This window comes from Procambarus clarkii, chromosome 65, assembly GCF_040958095.1.
Source record: "Procambarus clarkii isolate CNS0578487 chromosome 65, FALCON_Pclarkii_2.0, whole genome shotgun sequence".
Taxonomy (NCBI): Eukaryota; Metazoa; Arthropoda; class Malacostraca; order Decapoda; family Cambaridae; genus Procambarus; species Procambarus clarkii.
In genome coordinates, this window is record NC_091214.1 from 19,987,313 (window position 1) to 20,007,765 (window position 20,453).

Genomic DNA, 20,453 nt, shown 5'->3' on the forward strand with positions numbered 1-20,453 from the left:
GAGTTTAGTTGGGGATGAGTCTTGGTCAGCTCCAAGGGCTGCCCCATTCGATACGGGAATGAATGCCTCTGAGCCTGATCCACCTACCGGGGCTTCTGGGGATTACCAGCAAACTCTTTTGATGCCTTTTCCCATGGACTTTTTTTTTTTTTTCCTCTCTTTTGAGGATGGATCTCATTGATGTCAGCTCTGCCCCGAGCCTGGTTTGGTGGATTCCGGGGCTGGGGGGGGGGGATTCTTGGGCTCTTGGACACCTGGGCCTTGAGGCCTTCAGGGCAGGGTTTGCTGTTGCAGGGTTTTGGGTTTTCATATTCCCTTTCCCTGTACGAGTTTGATATGGGTTTGTTTCTGGGTTACTTTCGGTTCTGCGGCTTCATCTTTCCGGAGGTTTTCCACCTCTGATTCTCCTTGCAGAGGTTCAAGAGGTGGTCCTTGGTGCATACCTCCTGTGAGACCCGAACTTTCCCTTTGTGATGGACTCGGTCTCTTTTGAGTTCGGTTCTTCTTCCCCATATTGAGTGCATTAGGAGATTCCGGCATCTTCCTGGCTTGCCGCCTGCCCTTTCTTTCTGCTTAGGACATGGCACGGATTCTATGGTACCTGCATGCTAGATTGGCAAGAGCTTACTACGGTATTGCAAATTTATCTGGGAGGGGAGGGCACTTTTGAGCACCCCAATGCGTGCCTTTATGCCCCTGTACTTCCTCGTGAAGCTGGCCTGCTCCAATTGCATGCCCAGGCCCCTTCCCTTTCGGCGGCCTTGATTGCTGAGGATGACAACTTTGTCTTAGGTCCGGCTTCTCTTGGAGCCGTGATTCGTGGATGGTGTCTCTGGACCTCCTTTGTGGATGGTGTCTCTGGACTTCTGGGACGTGTATTGGCACTTCCCTATTAATCCGGGGTACAGGGACTGGTTAGGTTTAGTGGTGGAGTGGCAAGCTCACCGCTTTCGTTGCCTTCCCTTCGGGCTGAATCTGGCGCCTCACGTTTTCACGTATCTTACCCGGGTCGTGGTGTCCCGTCTGCTTCTCCTAGGTGATCAGGTCTTGGCCTACCTCGATGACTGCTTGGTAAGGGCTCCCAACCAGTCTGTTTGCCAGGGTTTGGTTCTTTTCCAGCTCACTGGGTTGGGGTTCCTGGTGAACTGGAGGAAGTCCCATTTGGTTCTGTCCCAGGTTCGGACATGGCTGGGCCTTGTCTGGGCTTCTTGGATGGCGTCCATTTCTCCCTCCTGCAGCATTGCTCTGGCTGCAGTCCCGCCTTCAGCTGTTCCTGAGGGGGTCCCGGGTCACTCAGCAGTTGCTCGAGCAGCTGTGTGGGAGTTTGAACTTCACCGTGCTGGTTCACCCGCCGGGTAGGGTTTGGCTTCGGCGTTTATTCTGGTTTCTTTGATTCCGTCCCTTCCGCTGTTCTTATAATCGCTGGGTTCATTCACCGGGGCCTTGTGTCCTGTTGCTGCGTCTCCGGCTTCCTCTTCAGATTTTTTGGGGTACTTGGCGCTTTCTGGAATCCTCGCTCAATTTGCTCATGGAAGTTTCGTATCTCGGCTGGGGCTTTGTGGCCAGCGCACACTAGGCTGGCCAGGAGCTGTAGGCCGTCGGGCTCACAGCACAGTGCGGGTGTTTGCAGCGGATTCTGCTTGCTCGAGGCTTTACAATTCGACTCCATTTGAACTGCGCCCCGGTCGTTCATTGCCTGAACTGTGGGTGGTCTCTTCGGTCTTTGGTTCTTTGGAGCTGGTTGCTTCGAGAGACTCTTCTGCTGAATTCTCGGGGTTTAGCTCTGCGTGTGGTTTCCATCAGGGGCGTATCTAACGTCCTGGCGGACGGCCTGTCTCAACTCGTTCCCCCTGTCCATGGATGGTCGACGCCGACTCCTTCAGTTCTTCAGTTGGCTTTGCCAGACGTTCGGGCCCCTGGAAGTGGACCTCTTTGCGTCGGCATTGTCGAGGCGTTTCCTGATATGTGGCGCCCTTCCTCGACTGCGAAGCCATCGCAGTATATGTTTTTCAGCAGGACTGGTCGAGGTGGGGATTACCTGTACCACTTTTTTCCTGGTTCAGCTGTTGCTTAGGGTTCTGGCTCGACTGGAGTCCTATCAGGGAAGGTTCTCCTTCTGGCCCCATGGTAGCCACCCCCATCCTTGGTTTCAGACGCTGCTTGCTTGGTGTCTGAACCCGGGGTGGTTTCCAGGGCTCCACCTCTTTCAACAGATCAGCCCAGTGAAGCACCTTGCTGGTTTGATCTGCTCTTCCGCTCTGCTCTGTTTGGTCTTGGGTTGCACTTTTCTACCAGTTGGGGTCTATTTTGGGGTGCCTACCTTTCTGGGTTCCTAACCCTGGTCAATGACAGACATGAGTATACTCTCAGAGTGGGGTTTTCATAGGCCATTGCTCCCTTTGCCTCTCTGAGGGCACCAGTTTCTGGCTCGTGGTTCCTGGTAGGCCTAAAGTTCCGTATGACTTGAAGCCCCAGACTAATATAGCTAATATCAATCCGATAGCTCCAAGGAGCCTCCGGGGCTCAACCAGAAAATGGCGTCTCATTATATTCAACATTTTTTTTTTTTTTTTGTATCTTGAAGAGTTTCTCCCCACACTTTGAATGGGGGGACTGGGACAATAATGATTACCCAGAACTTCTTTCCTCCTGAATTGTTTAGTTATGGCATCTTTTCTGGGAGGGCTTCTTAAATGACTTAAGTGTAATTATACGTGTAGTTACAGATGAGAGCTATGCTCATGTTGTCCTGCCTACTGAGTATGTTTTTTTCATATGATGCTTTGAAACTAGAGTACTGATGATTTGGCATCCACCACCTTCTCACTTGTTCCAATGTCTACCACTGTTTGCAAAAGTGAAATTTCTAATGTTTTTTCTGTGGGGAGCCCCTTCAGCTCCCTGGAGCTTACCGGGCTGATATGTATGCATTAGACCGTGGCATCAGTCGGTTAGAGTTCTTCTGCTTACCGGGGACCACGAGCCAGAACCTGGTCCCCTCAGAGAGGCTAGGGAAGCAATGGCCTATGGAAACCCCCATGTATTTGGAAGCATTCCATATCTGTCATTGACCCGGGTTGGCAACCGGAAAGGTAGGTATCACAAAACAAACCCCGGTCGGCCAAGAGGACAGCACGCTGGACACGTGATCCTGTGGTCCCGGGCTCGATCCCGGGCGCTGGCGAGAAACGATGGGCAGAGTTTCTTTCACCCCTATGCCCCTGTTACCTAGCAGTAAATAGGTACCTGGGAGTTAGTCAGCTGTCACAGGCTGCTTCCTAGGGTTGAGGCCTGGTCGAGGACCGGGCCGCTGGGACACTAAAAGCCCCGAAATCAACTCAAGATAACCTCAAGATAACAGGAAAAAAGAAAATATTGCTACCTTAAGACCGACCGAACAGAAAAAAAAAACTTCAGTTCTAAAACAAGCAAACATCACACCCCATCATTGTGTCACTCATCCGTGCAGCCCCCCAACCCCAACCCCCGAGAAGGGGGAAAGGGGGGGGGCCCTCGGACCTCCAGCGCTGGCTGCTCCACCATTTAATTCTCCGCTGATGTCCGACTGTGACAGTCGTTGACTCTGGCCTCTCAGTCTGTGCAGTCTTGTGCCTTGTGGTGGTTTTTTGTGGTGTGGTGCGCAGGCCAGGAGTAATTCATCAGTTCAGTACTGGGGTTGCATGCACCTAAGACCACCTTCCCTAGGTGCCCTGTTCATACTGCCCTTGCATTCTCAGTGAACGAAAATCATGGAAACAGTTGTTCACTTCTGCTGGACCACTCTGGCTGGTGTTTGGTTCATATGGTTCACTTGTTAATTTAGTTTAGTTTATTTATTATGCACCCCATACCCATCTTGTGGGCAGTATGGGAAAGGGTTACAGAAGAACATAATGGGCTCAGGGACTCAACCCCACAATTCATTTAATTAAGCAAGTTACAATCTTGATGAGCTAGTTAGAAAATTCAGTATAAGTCGTCACATCATAATTGGGTTCGAGATCGACCACAAGTACAGTTTCTAAATTAAACAACTAACGTGTGGAGAGCTAGTGTCACAATTGATATGTTTGTCCTGCACACCGCCCCCCATCCAGTGGGCAGCAGTGGATAGGTTACAGTCACTTAGTTACTACCTACAGTTTGCAAACTGGGGATATTTGGCTAAAACTTCTGGTAGCAGATCATTTTGAGTGAAATACTTACACATCGCTGGAACATTGGTTATAGAATTGTCTCAGAATTCATGTATCTTTTTGCACTCCATCACATAGTGACGGAGGGTGTGCGAATAATTTTGTTGACAGTTAACATTTGGTCAGGTCTACATCACCAAATAATGAGAATTCCCAGAGATACTTGTAACCGAGTCTAAGCTGAGCAGTAGTAACATCTAGAGGTCTGCTGATTTTATTGGATGAACCATAGATGTGTGGCTCCTCTTGCATGATAGTATGATGATAGTTGGAATTACTGGTGTCGATTTCTCACTTGTTGTGTGGTCTAACTTGTGTGATATGAAGGAATTATTAATTGTAACCTGTAATTACCTAAGTGTAGTTACAGGATAAGAGCTACACTCGTGGTGTCCCGTCTTCCCAGCGCTCTGTCATAAAACGCTTTGAAACTACTGACGGTATTGGCCTCCACCACCTTCTCACCTAACTTGTTCCAACCTTCTACCACTCTGAAAGTGAATTTTCTTATATTTCTTTGGCATCTTTATTTAGTTTAAATCTATGACCTCTTGTTCTTGAAGTTCCAGGTCTCAGGAAATCTTCCCTATCGATTTTATCAATTCCTGTTACTATTTTGTACGTAGTGATCATATCAGCCTCTTTTTCTTCTGTCTTCTAGTTCTGGCATATTTAATGCTTCTAACCTCTCCTCGTAGCTCTTACCCTTCAGTTCTGGGAGCCACTTAGTACCTTTGGTCTTTGCACCTTTTCCAGTTTGTTGATGTGCTTCTTAAGATATGAGTACCACACAACTGCTGCATATTCTAGCTTTGGCCTAACAAAAGTCGTGAACAATTTCTTTTGTATATCGCCATCCATGTATTTAAAAGCAATTCTGAAGTTAGAAAGCGTGGCATAGGCTCCTCGCACAATAGTTCTTTATGTGGTCCTCGGGTAATAGTTTTCTATCTACAACCACCCCTAGATCTCTTTCTTTATCAGAATTCTTTAAAGATTTCTCACATAATATATAGGTTGTGTGGGGTCTGTGTTCTCTTATTCCACATTCCATAACATGGCATTTATTAACATTAAATTCCATTTGCCAAGTGGTGCTCCATATACTTATTTTGTCCAGGTCATCTTGAAGGGCATGACAATCATCTAAGTTTCTTATCCTTCCTATTATCTTAGCATCATCAGCAAACATGTTCATATAATTCTGTATACCAACTGGTAGATCATTTATGTAGACAATAAACATCACTGATGCAAGAACTAAACCCTGTGGTACTCCACTTGTGACATTTCTCCAGTTCGATACATTGCCTCTGATTACTGCCCTCACTTTTCTATCAGTCAGAAAATTTTTCATCCATGTTAGAAGCTTACCTGTCACCCCTCCAATATTTTCTAGTTTCCAGAACAACCTCTTATGTGGAACTCTGTCAAAAGCCTTTTTTAGATCCAGATAGATACAGTCAACCCAACCATCTCTTTCCTGAAAAATCTCTGTGGCTCGATCATAGAAACTGAGTAGATTTGATACACAGGATCTTCCAGATTGAAAACCATACTGTCTGTCTGATATTATATCATTTCTTTCCAGGTGTTCTACCCATTTAGTTTTGATTAGTTTTTCCAATACTTTCACTATTACACTTGTCAATGATACAGGTCTATAATTGAGGGGGTCTTCCCTGCTGCCACTTTTGTAGATTGGAACTATGTTAGCCTGTTTCCACACGTCTGCTACGATTCCTGTACACAGGGATGCCTGAAAGATCAGGTGAAGTGGAATGCTGAGCTCAGATGCACATTCTCTCAGAACCCATGGTGAAAGTTTATCTGGACCAACTGCTTTGTTCTTACTTAGCTCCTTGAGCATTTTTTCCACTTCATCTCTAGACACCTCTATATGCTCTATGTTGTTCTCTGGAATTCTTATTGTGTCTGGTTCTCTGAAGATCTCATTTTGTACAAACACACTTTGGAACTTTTTGTTTATTTTTTTGTTTTAATTTCCTTTTCATTTTCCATGTATCTGTCCCCCATTTTCAACCTCTGAATATTATTCTTTACCTGCATCTTACTTTTAATGAATTTATAGAAAAGGCCTGGATCTGATTTACATTTGTGTGCTATACCGTTCTCAAAGTTCCTCCCTGCCTCTCTCCTTACTGACGTGTAGTTGTTTCTTGCATCTTTGTATTGCTGGTATGTTTGGAGGTTTGGCCTCTTTCTATAATGATTCAATGCTTGTGTCTTTTGATCTCTGGCCCTCTTGCAATTTCTGTTGAACCAACCCTGTTTCCTAGGTCTGCATGTCTGTTTGGGTATGAATGTTTGTGTGCCTTCATCATATATTGTGCAAAATTTGGCATACATCTCATTTACTTCCTTGCCTAGCAACAAGTCAGTCCAATTATACCCAAGAAAAAAATTTCTAAGTTCCCCATAGCGTCCTCTCTTGAAATCGAAGTTTAACAACTGTTTCACTGTACCCATTTTCTACTAGATTATATTGCAATGCGTATTTAATGTCCAAGAGGACATGATTACTCTTTCCCAAGGTAGGAAAGATACTGGATGTCAAATACCTACTCTACTTTCCTGGTGAATACTAGATCCAGTACTGACGGAACATCCCCTTCCCTCATTCTTGTGTCCTGCTTGACGTGTTGATACATGAATGTCTCCAAGATGAGGTTTACAAATCTGTCTGTCCAAATGTCCTCTGTTCTTGTCTTGTAGGACCTCCCAGTCTATTGCCCTAAAGTTGAAGTCCCCCAGTACCAGCAATCAGGATTTATCGTTGTCAGCTCTTACCATAGTCTCTCTCATGACCATTATGAGGCCCTCTCATTTGTCATTCAGTTCTTCCTTTGTCCATGTGTTGCTTGCTGGTGGGCTGTAGGCATTTAAAATTATCAACTTATCTTGATTCCAGAGCTGCATTGCCATTATGTCAATATCTCGAGGGTTTTCAAACATTAATTCTCTTACCTTCAGGTGTTCCTTCACCAGCACAACCACTCCTCCCCCCCCCCCCTTCCTAGTTTTCCTGTCACGTCTCCAAACTGAGTAGCCCCTTGGGAATACGACCTCATTTAAAATATTTTCTTAAAGTTTCGTCTCTGTTAATCGGACAATATCTGGGACTTTGATCTTGATTATATCCTTCAACTCCAATATTTTCGATCTCACTCCATCTATGTCGGTGTATACTATTTTCAGGAACATGTTCCCCTTCCCTTTGTTCTTTACACCCCTTTCCATTAATGATTTTGTTGCTTTGTCTTTATGTACCATTTCACAAGCTTTCCACTCCCTGACACTGTAGAAAAAAAGAATTTCTTCTTCATTTCTATCCCCATTTAGACGTTTTGCTATAATGAGGTTCATTTTCAGCTTTTCTCTGTCCTCCTTTGAGAGATCTTGTCTTATTGACCACAGTTTGCCATCTTCGTCACATTGCAATTTTCTGGCATTCCAAAGCACTTCTGTCATATACTTCACTGTGATAGAATGGGAAAGTTTTCCACCAATCTGTAAACTCTGTCCCAACATCATAAGCAAATCGGCACATTCCTTGCTTTGGCGAACCAGAGTATGCCGAACCAGGTGAGTAAATCCAACCTGAAAAGTATGCGACCTAGCCGGAGATGCGGCGAATTGGGATACGTTGAACCAAGGTTGTACTGTATTGTCAAGAATGTTACTAGGGAAATGCTGTCATCATCATATGATGATATACACAATTATTGTCTAGGTTTTACATGTGTGATGAAAATATTAATATAAAAACTCTGTGGATGTAAACTAAAGAAAAACAAGTGATAAAACAATTGTTGAAACATCATATAATAAAACGGGAAGTGTCGGCAAAATCGAGCACCATTAAGATATCCTCTCAAGATAATTTCCAAATACAGTACTATCATATCAGAATCAGTGTTCTTAGCCTATAAATAAGCTCTTGAACTTATAAATGGATACAGCATATATGTTTTATGTACAGTGGTACCTCGGATTACGAGCGCCCCTGGTTACGAATTTTTCGGGTTACGAGAAGGATTTGCACGGAAAATTTGTATCGGTTTACAAGGGTTGCCTCAGGATACGAGTTTGTTGATACGCGTACGGGCCGACCTAGTGCATGGTGGCACGGCGATCGCTGTTCAGTTTGCCAGTGCCTTGCGCCCAGTGACTATCTCGCCTGAATTCTTCACAAGGATTTACCGTTTATTTTCGGAGCTTTTGCTATTTGAGCATAAATTTTTTTATAATATACATCGTAGTGGGTCCCAAGAAAGCCAGTGGTAAGGTTCAAGGCAAGGAATGGCATGTAAGGATGACAATAGAGGAAAAGCAAGAGATCATTTGGAAGCATGAAAATGGTGCACGTGTTGTTGAACTTTGTAGGCAGTACAACAAATCCATGTCAACGATATGCACTATTACTTTCCAAGAAAAAGGACATTATGAGTTCCAAAGTGGCAAAAGGAGTACCAACAATCACGAAACGAAGACCACAAATACTTGAGGAAGTGGAAAAGTTGTTATTAATTTGGATATACAACAAGGAGTTAGCGGGTGATAGTGTTTCGGAGGCCATCATTTGTGAGAAAGCCAGGGTATTGCACGAAGGCTTTGTAAAGAAAACCCCCTGGGAACGAGTGCAGAGAAAGACTTTAAGGCAAGCAGGGAATGGTTTGAGAAATTTAGAAAAAGAAGTGGTATTCATAGTGTTGTGAGGCATGGGAAGGATGCCAGCTCAGACAAACCAGCCGCTGAGAAATTTATTGAAGAATTTAGAGAGTTTGAAAGGTAGGTTTACGTTTGTGCTGTGTTCAAATGCGAGTGACAATTTGAAAATTAAACCCTTGCTAGTGTATCATTCTGAAAATCCAAGGGTTTTCAAACAGTATAAAGTGCAGAAAAATCAAATGTGTGTGATGTGGAAAACTAATAATAAGGCATGGGTGATTAGGATTTTTTTTCGGAGTGGGTGAATGAAGTGGTGTGCCCTGCCATAGAAAAATATCTGCAGGAGAGACATTTGCCACTCAAGGCCCTGCTTCTCCTCGACAATGCTCCTGCTCATCCTCCAGGCTTGGAAGATGAATTGTTGCACAGATACAATAAATTTCTCACTGTAAAGTTCCTTCCTCCTAACACCACTCCTTTAATTCAGCCTATGGATCAGAAAATCACAGCGAATTTTAAGAAACTTTATGAAAGAGCACTTTTCCGGAAATGTTTTGAAGTGACGGAAGCCACAAACCTCACCCTCAAAGAGTTCTGGAAACACCATTTTAACATTTTTAGTTCTTTGAAAACTCGTTGACAAAGCCTGGCAAGAAGTGACTCAAAGAACCCTGATCTCTGGCTGGAGAAAATTGTGGCCTGAATGTGTGAGAGAACTAGACTTTGAGGGGTTTGAGCCTGTAAATGATGCGCCTATTGTTGAGGAAATTGTTACTCTGGGCTGGCAAATGGGCTTGGAATTGGATGGTGATGATGTGGAGGAGTTGGTGGAAGAAGACAACGAAGAACTGACCACCAAAGAACTCCAAGCCCTTCAAAAGGAACAGCAAGAAGACCCAGCTGAGGATGTTTCTCCAGTGGAGGAGGAGGAGGCAGTAGCGAATGTCCCTTCTGCAGACATTAAGAAGTGGTGTCAGATGTGGGAAGAAATGCAAACTTTTATTGAAAAGACTCACCCAGAGAAAGCTGTAGTAGGCCGTTGCATTAATCTTTTCAATGACAATGTGATGCCTTACTACAGAGACATCTTGCACAGAAGGGAAAAACAAGCTTCCATGAACAGATATGTTGTGAGAACGTCGAGCAGTGAGCCACAACCAGGACCTAGTGATATGCAGGCAAAACGTGCCAGAGAATGCACCCCTGAGAGGTCCTCACTGCCTGATGTTATAATGGAAGGGGACTTCCCTTCCAAACAGTAACTCCTCTCCTCCTTCCCCCTCCTCACCATCTTCCATATGCCTACAGCATTCATCAGCAAGGGTAAGTAATAACTTGAACATAGTTTTGTAGTGTAGATTTAGTTGAATTAGGTATCAAATTTAGTTTGAAGTGAGGTTTTTGGGTAGTCTGGAACGGATTAATTCATTTCCCATTACTGTATTTCTTATGGGGAAATTAGCTTTGGGTTACGAGCTGTCTCCAGGAACGGATTAAACTCTTAAACCGAGGTACCCCCTGTGTAAACATTTGATAAAACTCATGAGTATATAGGTAAGAATGTACGTGCAGAAGAAACACCAAGTAGGCAGAAGACTGTCTGGATACACAGTGCAAGTGTTTCTAAATAAAATCTTACACATGAATTTTTTTCTTCATTGTCAACACTTTGTGGTCTGCTTAACCATGCTCTCATATACCATTGATTACTCTTTAAATACATATTTTGACAGTATCTTTATGGGCCTCCTCTAGAAAAGGCCTTGCACACTTCTTGTTGCATACATTTCTTTGTGCAATCTCAATTTACAGTAGCTATCATCTCTTAAAACTGCTTACCAAATACTTTTATCAATTTTAGTGTGAACTGAATTTGCTGTATGAACAATGTCATGTTTGAAGTTTTATTGATTTATCAGAAGGATTGGTTCTTATAGCTGGTACTCTAAACATACAGTACAGTACTTGGATTTTACTGATGATTAAATTAAAGTACTGTATATTATAAGGAAAAATAATGGGAATTATGAAGATATTTTTAGGGTTTGCTTATAGTAGAATTATTTTCAGAGTTAAGGCCATCATCAGCAGCTGATACGAATTCACCCGGGGACATTGAGGGGCCAGTGGACTGCAGTTCACGGAGCTTCTCTAATTCTTCAGGACACCTCGAGTGGCAGTGGCCAACGCCGATGCCCTTCCATTCCAAATGTGGATGCCCTCCACGATGAGCATTCCCATTCACCCTGCAAGGTATGTTCTCAATGTCTATACCACCCATAAAGTGGACTGCCATGGTGATTAACCAGTAGGTTCTAGTGCAGTGCTTTGAGCCTAAATCTTACAATCAATATCAAACAAACGATACGTTCCAACACTTGCCTAAACAAGAAGATACATGTGCTGCTAGTGGTGAATAGGAAGGTCAGGATAGGTGTAAGCCTGCTTGTACAGTTCAGCTTACTGGAAGGCATCAGTTAGTCTGCCTTCAGGGGTTGAAGTGAAATATCAATCTTGAGAGAGTATAATGTGGGAAAATGTGCTTCTAATTAAGGAAAGTAAGAGGAAGGAAAGGGAACTGTCAGGAGAAAGTGCCAAGCCACCATGACTGTATAGCTCTTGGAAGGGATGAGGATTTGGGATGGGACAGGGGGTGGGGGGGGGGGTGGCCAACCACTTGGACGGTTGGGGATTGAATGCTGACCTACATGAAGCGAGACCATCGCTCTATAGTCCAGCCCAACCACTTGGTCTGGACAATAAAGTAAGAGGAGAAAAACTATAAATGTTGGGTATAGAATAGAGTTGCTGATAAGAGTGAAAGGTACAGCTTTTAGAGGCTGGTACTGTATGTATGTTAAAATAAATGAAGTGAACAAATCACAAGGGCCGTGATGAGGGTTCGAATCTACGTCCAGGATTATCCCAGATGCACCTTAGTCGACTGCACCACAACATGGTAAAAAGAATTGCAACCTGGAGTGCTACTTGCCCTCACGAGGCTCCCGCAGCTTCTCGGCACAAACCGGGGTTTTACACACTTCCCCTCATGCACCCGGGCTCTTTCAACCACATGTTCTACCTCTTTGCCCTTACTTCAATACACACAGAAATCAGACTAGCGTGATATGTCTAATGAACATTTATCGCACGAATGTCAGGTAGTCACTTTTTGTATTACTAGCTAAAAACTCATTAATGAAGAGTAAGCTCTAGTAATGCAACAATATTTTGCATTGCAGTTAAGCTTGGTAAGTAGGGTGTGTGAGCCACCTCCATCACGAAGCAACCCCCTGGCGGTCAACATTGCCCGCTTGTTAAGTGACCCAGTATTAAGTGACATGAAGTTTGTGGTGGTTCCTCCAGCAGGTGAGCTCAAGCCTCATTCTCTCATTTTTTGACATAAAACTATATTACACCTTTTCATACGGGTGGTACTGTACATCTTTCTAATTATTTATCTATTAAATATTTTGGGGGGCATTATTTCCTTAAATTGTCTTTTTTTTTTTTTTTTACCTAGATGATGAGGCTTCTCCAACATCAAGTCAAGAAGAACTAGATGTGATTGAAGGCCATGGAGGCAATCAGAGTGCCAGTAAGGAGTCCATGAAGGAGTCCAGCTTAGATTGGTGTGAGTTTCCACAACAGCCACAGTCTGGTATTATGAATGCAGCAGTGCCCAAGGTGTCCTCAACAGTGGTTCGTAAAGTGAAGAAATCTCTGAGTCTAGACCGTCCGTCCGTGCGAGCAGCAGTGCCCACTCAAGCTTATAGTCTTGACTGTGATGCTCTGACTTGTTCTGATAATGTTTTAGTGCCCAATAATTCATTTATGCTTAAAGACTTTAGTCAGCATCATTCTGCAGACTTAAAATTTGTACCTAGAAGCACCAAAGAGAGTTCTGATATAGAGGTTAATGATGTTAATGCTAAGTGTGATGGTAATGTTAAGTTTTGTGTTGATGACGCTAAAAGCTTTGACACAAGTGCAAAGTGTAAAACTAAAAACTTCAGTTTAGACGAGACAAAGAATAAAGCATTAAGTGTGGAAAGTGATAACATTTACGATAATACTGATCTTTCTTATAAATTAAGACATTCTTTGAGCCTGAGTAGAGAGCATACTCAGGATGGCTATGGTGGTGAGGACCTGTATGCATTTAAATGTGCTGACAATCACTTGGTAAGACCCATCAGTTTAGGCAGTGTTGATATCTTAGTAGGCAAAGGTGTTGCGCTGAAGAATGAAGTAGAAGATTTTAAAAATAAAAGAGAGCACCAAGTTTTGAAAAAAGACATTAACACAAGGACTGCCAGAGAGAGGAAACAGGAGTCTAGCTCAGATACAGAAATTGGCAATGAAAGTAATATGTCAAAATTATTTGAAGATACCCATTTCAAAATTCACTTAAGTGAAGAAAGTAAACAAAACAACTCTGTAAGAGAGACCGAAAGAAGAAAAGCGTGCGAATCTCAAAGTGTCGAGAGCGGGAAGCAAAATATACCTGAAAGCTCGGAGATGGACAGGAAAGCAGTGCTAACCAAGGCTCCCAATGTTGACGATGAGAAAATGATCAAGTCAAGCAGCTCAGAGAGCAAAGAGGAACTCGTAGGAACGACGCCCGAGCACAAAAATCGGTACAGCTGGGAAGGGGTGGAGCTGCGTGCTCACAGGGTGGTGGCAGCAGCCAGGTGCGAGTGGTTCAGGAGGGCGTTGCTCTCGGGAATGCGGGAAGCTATTGACAGGTAGGATTATTTTACCAGTGGAGTGATTATGAGTGTGCTAATACTGTAAATACTAACATAATTCAAGTACAGTATATACTTTAGGATTGCTTCACGATGATTCAAGTTTTCAGCTCAATTACAGAAGATATTACTTTAAAAGTCACAGGCTTTTTGTCTTCTTGCATTATGTTAGTTTTTATTTTTTCTTGTGCAAACTTGTTGCTCTGATCAACTAAAATTTTAAACATTTTTACATATTATTTCAAACATGAGAGCTCACCTTATGTAAAAACTTAGCACTGAAACAGAATTGATTGTGAAGTGTTTTAAATGGCTGTTATTTTCTTGACATTGTACTGAAACATTTATTTTAAAGTATTAGGTGAATATTTTGTATGATTATTGTGCATCTGCTACCAATATATGTCAGCTGCTTTGTACTTGGCTGTAAATAATAAGCTAAGAAATAATAAAGTTTTCAAGTACAGTAATTTTCAAAAAAATACAGTAGGCTGCTGTAGTCCAGTTGTCAACATTAGCAAACTGAAAAGTATACATTGTCCAACAATGTTGGGAACTATTAAGAGATAAAGTAACAGAATTATTTCAGACAAATATCTACAAAACCTAGTTACCTCATACCCCTAGTACTGACCTGCCACTCCCCTAGTACTGACCCATCACCCCCTAGTACTGACCTGCCACTCCCCTAGTACTGACCCATCACCCCCTAGTACTGACCCGCCACTCCCCTAGTACTGACCCATCACCCCCTAGTACTGACCTGCCACTCCCCTAGTACTGACCCATCACCCCCTAGTACTGACCTGCCACTCCCCTAGTACTGACCCATCACCCCCTAGTACTGACCTGCCACTCCCCTAGTACTGACCCATCACCCCCTAGTACTGACCCGCCACTCCCCTAGTACTGACCCATCACCCCCTAGTACTGACCTGCCACTCCCCTAGTACTGACCCGCCACTCCCCTAGTACTGACCTGCCACTCCCCTAGTACTGACCTGCCACTCCCCTAGTACTGACCCGCCACTCCCCTAGTACTGACCCGCCACTCCCCTAGTACTGACCCGCCACTCCCCTAGTTCTGACCCGCCACTCCCCTAGCACTGACCCGCCACTCCCCTAGCACTGACCCGCCACTCCCCTAGCACTGACCCGCCACTCCCCTAGCACTGACCCGCCACTCCCCTAGCACTGACCCGCCACTCCCCTAGCACTGACCCGCCACTCCCCAAGCACTGACCCGCCACTCCCCTAGCACTGACCCGCCACTCCCCTAGCACTGACCCGCCACTCCCCTAGCACTGACCCGCCACTCCCCTAGCACTGACCCGCCACTCCCCTAGCACTGACCCGCCACTCCCCTAGCACTGACCCGCCACTCCCCTAGCACTGACCCGCCACTCCCCTAGCACTGACCCGCCACTCCCCTAGCACTGACCCGCCACTCCCCTAGCACTGACCCGCCACTCCCCTAGCACTGACCCGCCACTCCCCTAGCACTGACCCGCCACTCCCCTAGCACTGACCCGCCACTCCCCTAGCACTGACCCGCCACTCCCCTAGCACTGACCCGCCACTCCCCTAGCACTGACCCGCCACTCCCCTAGCACTGACCCGCCACTTCCCCTAGCACTGACCCGCCACTCCCCTAGCACTGACCCGCCACTCCCCTAGCACTGACCCGCCACTCCCCTAGCACTGACCCGCCACTCCCCTAGCACTGACCCGCCACTCCCCTAGCACTGACCCGCCACTCCCCTAGCACTGACCCGCCACTCCCCTAGCACTGACCCGCCACTCCCCTAGCACTGACCCGCCACTCCCCTAGCACTGACCCGCCACTCCCCTAGCACTGACCCGCCACTCCCCTAGCACTGACCCGCCACTCCCCTAGCACTGACCCGCCACTCCCCTAGCACTGACCCGCCACTCCCCCAGCACTGACCCGCCACTCCCCCAGCACTGACCCGCCACTCCCCCAGCACTGACCCGCCACTCCCCCAGCACTGACCCGCCACTCCCCCAGCACTGACCCGCCACTCCCCCAGCACTGACCCGCCACTCCCCCAGCACTGACCCGCCACTCCCCCAGCACTGACCCGCCACTCCCCCAGCACTGACCCGCCACTCCCCCAGCACTGACCCGCCACTCCCCCAGTACTGACCCGCCACTCCCCCAGTACTGACCCGCCTCTCCCCCAGTACTGACCCGCCACTCCCCCAGTACTGACCCGCCACTCCCCCAGTACTGACCCGCCACTCCCCCAGTACTGACCCGCCACTCCCCCAGTACTGACCCGCCTCTCCCCCAGTACTGACCCGCCACTCCCCCAGTACTGACCCGCCACTCCCCCAGTACTGACCCGCCACTCCCCCAGTACTGACCCGCCACTCCCCCAGTACTGACCTGCCACTCCCCCAGTACTGACCTGCCACTCCCCTAGTACTGACCCATCACCCCAGACAACTGTTTGCTCCAGGAATGAAGTCATATAAATATTATACCATACTGCTACATAATTTTCATAAATTACTGTACATGCATAATTTGTTGTGTGAAAGAAGATATATTTGGAATTGTTGTTATGAGTGTATATGAGTTAAATGAGTGTCCTCCATAGTTTATACAATTAAAACCTGGTGTTGAGAAATGAGGTAGATAACGTAGAGCCTGCAGCTAACCTTGTAACACCTTACATGTTCTTATCACACTCGTCAAACATTTTGGTGCTTGGGTTAGCTTGCTTCACTAGTCCAGCCTTGACCATAGGCTGCTGTATTGCCAAGGCTCTTGTATCCCACTCTGCTATTACTCGAGACAATTTAAAGAATGTAGGCCTTTAAAAAAGATTCTCATATACTCTTCAATTAGTAAATCATCAGGTAACAAGATGTGTAACACAAAGAAAAATATGATTAAAGGCCAGTATAAATAAAAAGTCAATTCACATCCATTCTGTTAGGAGATAATCTGCACTAATAGCAGGAAATACTAACAATTCACCTAGAAATACTAGAGAATACACCAAGACTAATTGTTGATGAGTTGCTTCTGTCATCCCCTAGATGCATTGTTGTCCACGGGTGCAGTGTGCAGACATTCCAGTTGCTTCTGGGTTTCTTATATGCTGGTCATGTGGAGTGTGGCAACCTTCCTCCCGACCAGCTGGTCGACTTGCTCGTCTTGGCAGACCATTACGGGGTAGGTGCTGCCTCACAATTCCTACTCTAGCACACCATGCTGCATTTGACTCTGCAACTACATGTAATTTTTATAATATCATTTAACAAGGAGCCACTGAGTGTGAACAATCATGGTGTCACCAGGAGCCACTGAAGTGTCTTGGTGTCACCAGGAGCCACTGAGTGTCTCGGTGTCACCAGGAGCCACTGAGAGTCTTGGTGTCACCAGGAGCCACTGAATGTCTCGGTGTCACCAGGAGCCACTGAGAGTCTTGGTGTCACCAGGAGCCACTGAGAGTCTTGGTGTCACCAGGAGCCACTGAGAGTCTTGGTGTCACCAGGAGCCACTGAGAGTCTTGGTGTCACCAGGAGCCACTGAGAGTCTCAGTGTCACCAGGAGCCACTGAATGTCTCGGTGTCACCAGGAGCCACTGAGAGTCTCAGTGTCACCAGGAGCCACTGAGAGTCTTGGTGTCACCAGGAGCCACTGAGTGTCTCGGTGTCACCAGGAGCCACTGAGTGTCTCGGTGTCACCAGGAGCCACTGAGAGTCTTGGTGTCACCAGGAGCCACTGAATGTCTTGGTGTCACCAGGAGCCACTGAGTGTCTTGGTGTCACCAGGAGCCACTGAGTGTCTCGGTGTCACCAGGAGCCACTGAGAGTCTTGGTGTCACCAGGAGCCACTGAGAGTCTTGGTGTCACCAGGACCCACTGAATGTCTTGGTGTCACCAGGAGCCACTGAGAGTGAACAGTCTTGGTGTCACCAGGAGCCACTGAGAGTCTTGGTGTCACCAGGAGCCACTGAGTGTCTCGGTGTCACCAGGAGCCACTGAGTGTCTCGGTGTCACCAGGAGCCACTGAGAGTCTTGGTGTCACCAGGAGCCACTGAATGTCTTGGTGTCACCAGGAGCCACTGAGTGTCTTGGTGTCACCAGGAGCCACTGAGTGTCTCGGTGTCACCAGGAGCCACTGAGAGTCTTGGTGTCACCAGGAGCCACTGAGAGTCTTGGTGTCACCAGGACCCACTGAATGTCTTGGTGTCACCAGGAGCCACTGAGAGTGAACAGTCTTGGTGTCACCAGGAGCCACTGAATGTCTTGGTGTCACCAGGAGCCACTGAGAGTCTTGGTGTCACCAGGAGCCACTGAGTGTCTTGGTGTCACCAGGAGCCACTGAGAGTCTTGGTGTCACCAGGAGCCACTGAGTGTCTTGGTGTCACCAGGAGCCATACATATATACTCACCTATGTCTAGTATGTGTACTCTTCCAGCCTAATAAATATTTGGAAAATGTAGGGACATGACACTGGTTTTGCTTCTCAGGTGGATGCGTTGAAGCTGCTGGTTGAGTCTGGGCTCGAGCAACATGTTGATGATGAATCAGTGGTGCCTCTGCTCACAGTTGCTCACCATTGTAATGCATCTCATCTCAAGGTATGAATTTTGTCTTCAAAAATTCTTACATATAATTACCTAAGTGTAGTTACAGGATGAGAGCTACGCTTGTGGTGTCCCGTCTTCCCAGCACTGTCATATAACACTTTGAAACTACCAACGGTTTTGGCCTCCACCACATTCTCACCTAACTTGTTCCAAACGTCTTCCACTCTATTTACATAAGTGAATTTTTCTTATATATCTTCAGCAGCTTTGTTTCGTTAGTTTAAGTCTATGACCTCTTGTTCTTGAAGTTCCGGGTCTTGGGAATTCTTCCCTGTCAATTTTATTGATTCCTGTTACCATTTTGTACGTAGTGATCACATTGCCTCTTTTTCTTCTATCTTCTAGTTTTTGCATTTAATCCTTAAACTGCGCATGGTGTATATATACGCCATGAGTAACATGTCCCACCGAGCGCATGACACATATATATGCCATAGGGTGCCAGGCACGATTCAAATGGTCCGCGGCTACACGGGGTTCACATCAGCTTCCTCAGGGCTCTTGTAAACAGATGCCATGTTTAAAAAAAATTGTGGGCAATATTCTCTGGTGTGATAGCCACAGTACTGTGGGAGCAACCAATGCTGGTGCACGCAGCATGAGCTAACAGCATTGCTGTTCAGCTTGTGACCACAGCATCACCTAAAAATGTCAAAATAAATATGTAACTGCTATTATTTAGCAATGACAGTATTACAGATGACCCCTGACTGTGATAAAAATGATCAGGATTGTGATAATAGCAGGATTGTTGTGATAATTAGCACTGTGTGGGAGGAGTAATGCTGAGGGAGGGAAGGAGGTTATTGGCGGATGCTGCCACCAAGGAAGCCGTCCGCTCTTGTCCCATCTCTCGTAAAGGTATTCCATATTCCGACTTTTACCCGGTTATCCATTCCTCCATCCTTACCCTTTGGCAGGCTTGTTGGTCGTCTGTTACTGGTAACAAACTGCGTACTATTAAAGGTTTTGTGTCCTCACGGCCATCCTCCTACCACCGTAACCAGCGATGGGAAACAGGTCTGGCGAGGTTGCGTATTGGCCATACTCGCTTAACTCATGGTCACTTGATGGAGTGCCGCCCTGCTCCTTATTGTCCTAATTGCGTTGTCCTTCTTACAGTCGTGCATGTCCTTGTTGAATGTCCTGACTTCTGGGACGAGTGTGTGTCTTGTTTCCGACCCTCCCTCGCGGTCACTTGTCTCTCGATAGTATTCTTGGTGACTCGGATACTTTTGATATCGTTCGCCTTATGCATTTCTGTTCTCATATTGGCATCCTTGGTGATATTTAGCATTCTCTGATTATTCCGCACCTTTGATGGTGCTACACAGCCTTCCCGGTTTTGTGCCTTCTTTTGATAATTACTTACTTGGGAATATTCAGCAGACCTCTGAGATCCACCCTTGCCTTCTGGGAGGGATGAACGGTATCTGGCTGAGATGAACGGTGAGGCAAGGGGGAAGCTTGGGGGATTTGAGGTCAATCCAAAGCAAAGACAAACCAATATTTAAAGTAAAAGTGCCGCAAAACAAGTAACTGATTGAAGAAATTTTGGTTCCCATAGGTAATAAGGGAATAATTGTTGGCATGAGGTATGGGCCATAACTATGCATGATTGACCTTAACACTTCCAGGTGGCAGCACGGGTCACCTGAGGCTCCAGCCAGCCTGTCCCCTCACTCCAGTGCCTTGTCAACTGAAGCCTGAAGTTGCCTCACTCTCTCTCTACATTATTCTTTTGGTCATCTTCCTTCCCTATTTTAATAACTTGCCATTTATTTAAGATGAAATTTCGTGGCCAATAATCTCTCTCCTAGTGTAGCCTATTTAGGTACTCTGCAGTATTTTACAGTCCTCATCTGGTTTTATACTCCTCTACAGCTCGTTTCAAATAGTGATATCAGTGAATCTTTCTCAGGCAGGTTGTTTATGTAGATGAGGGACAGAAGGGGACTATTAGTACTGCTATATTTTGTTAAAAATTTTGTTGATACTGTCACAATGTAGGTGTATTACACACACAATTCTTTCTGGGAGAAGCCCCCATGGCTCCCCAGAGCTATCCAGGCTGATATGCTAATGTCAGACTTTGGCATCAGTCATGTGTATGGAGTTCTTTGGGCCTACCGGGGACCACGGCCAGAACCGGGCCCCCTCAGAGAGGCAAGGGGAGCAATGGCCT

At 46.0% G+C, this 20,453-nt stretch overlaps 1 protein-coding gene across 1 annotated transcript in view; it reads left to right on the forward strand.

Annotated features, from left to right (window-relative positions):
- LOC123771088 (uncharacterized) overlaps positions 1 to 20,453 on the forward strand; it is a 108,562-nt gene that overhangs the window by 40,060 nt on the left and 48,049 nt on the right. Inside the window, 6 exon segments of the mRNA XM_069309566.1 lie at positions 10,959 to 11,050; positions 11,052 to 11,141; positions 12,131 to 12,257; positions 12,412 to 13,636; positions 16,709 to 16,844; positions 18,149 to 18,259. Of these exon segments, the coding sequence (XP_069165667.1) occupies positions 10,959 to 11,050; positions 11,052 to 11,141; positions 12,131 to 12,257; positions 12,412 to 13,636; positions 16,709 to 16,844; positions 18,149 to 18,259 (1,781 nt within the window).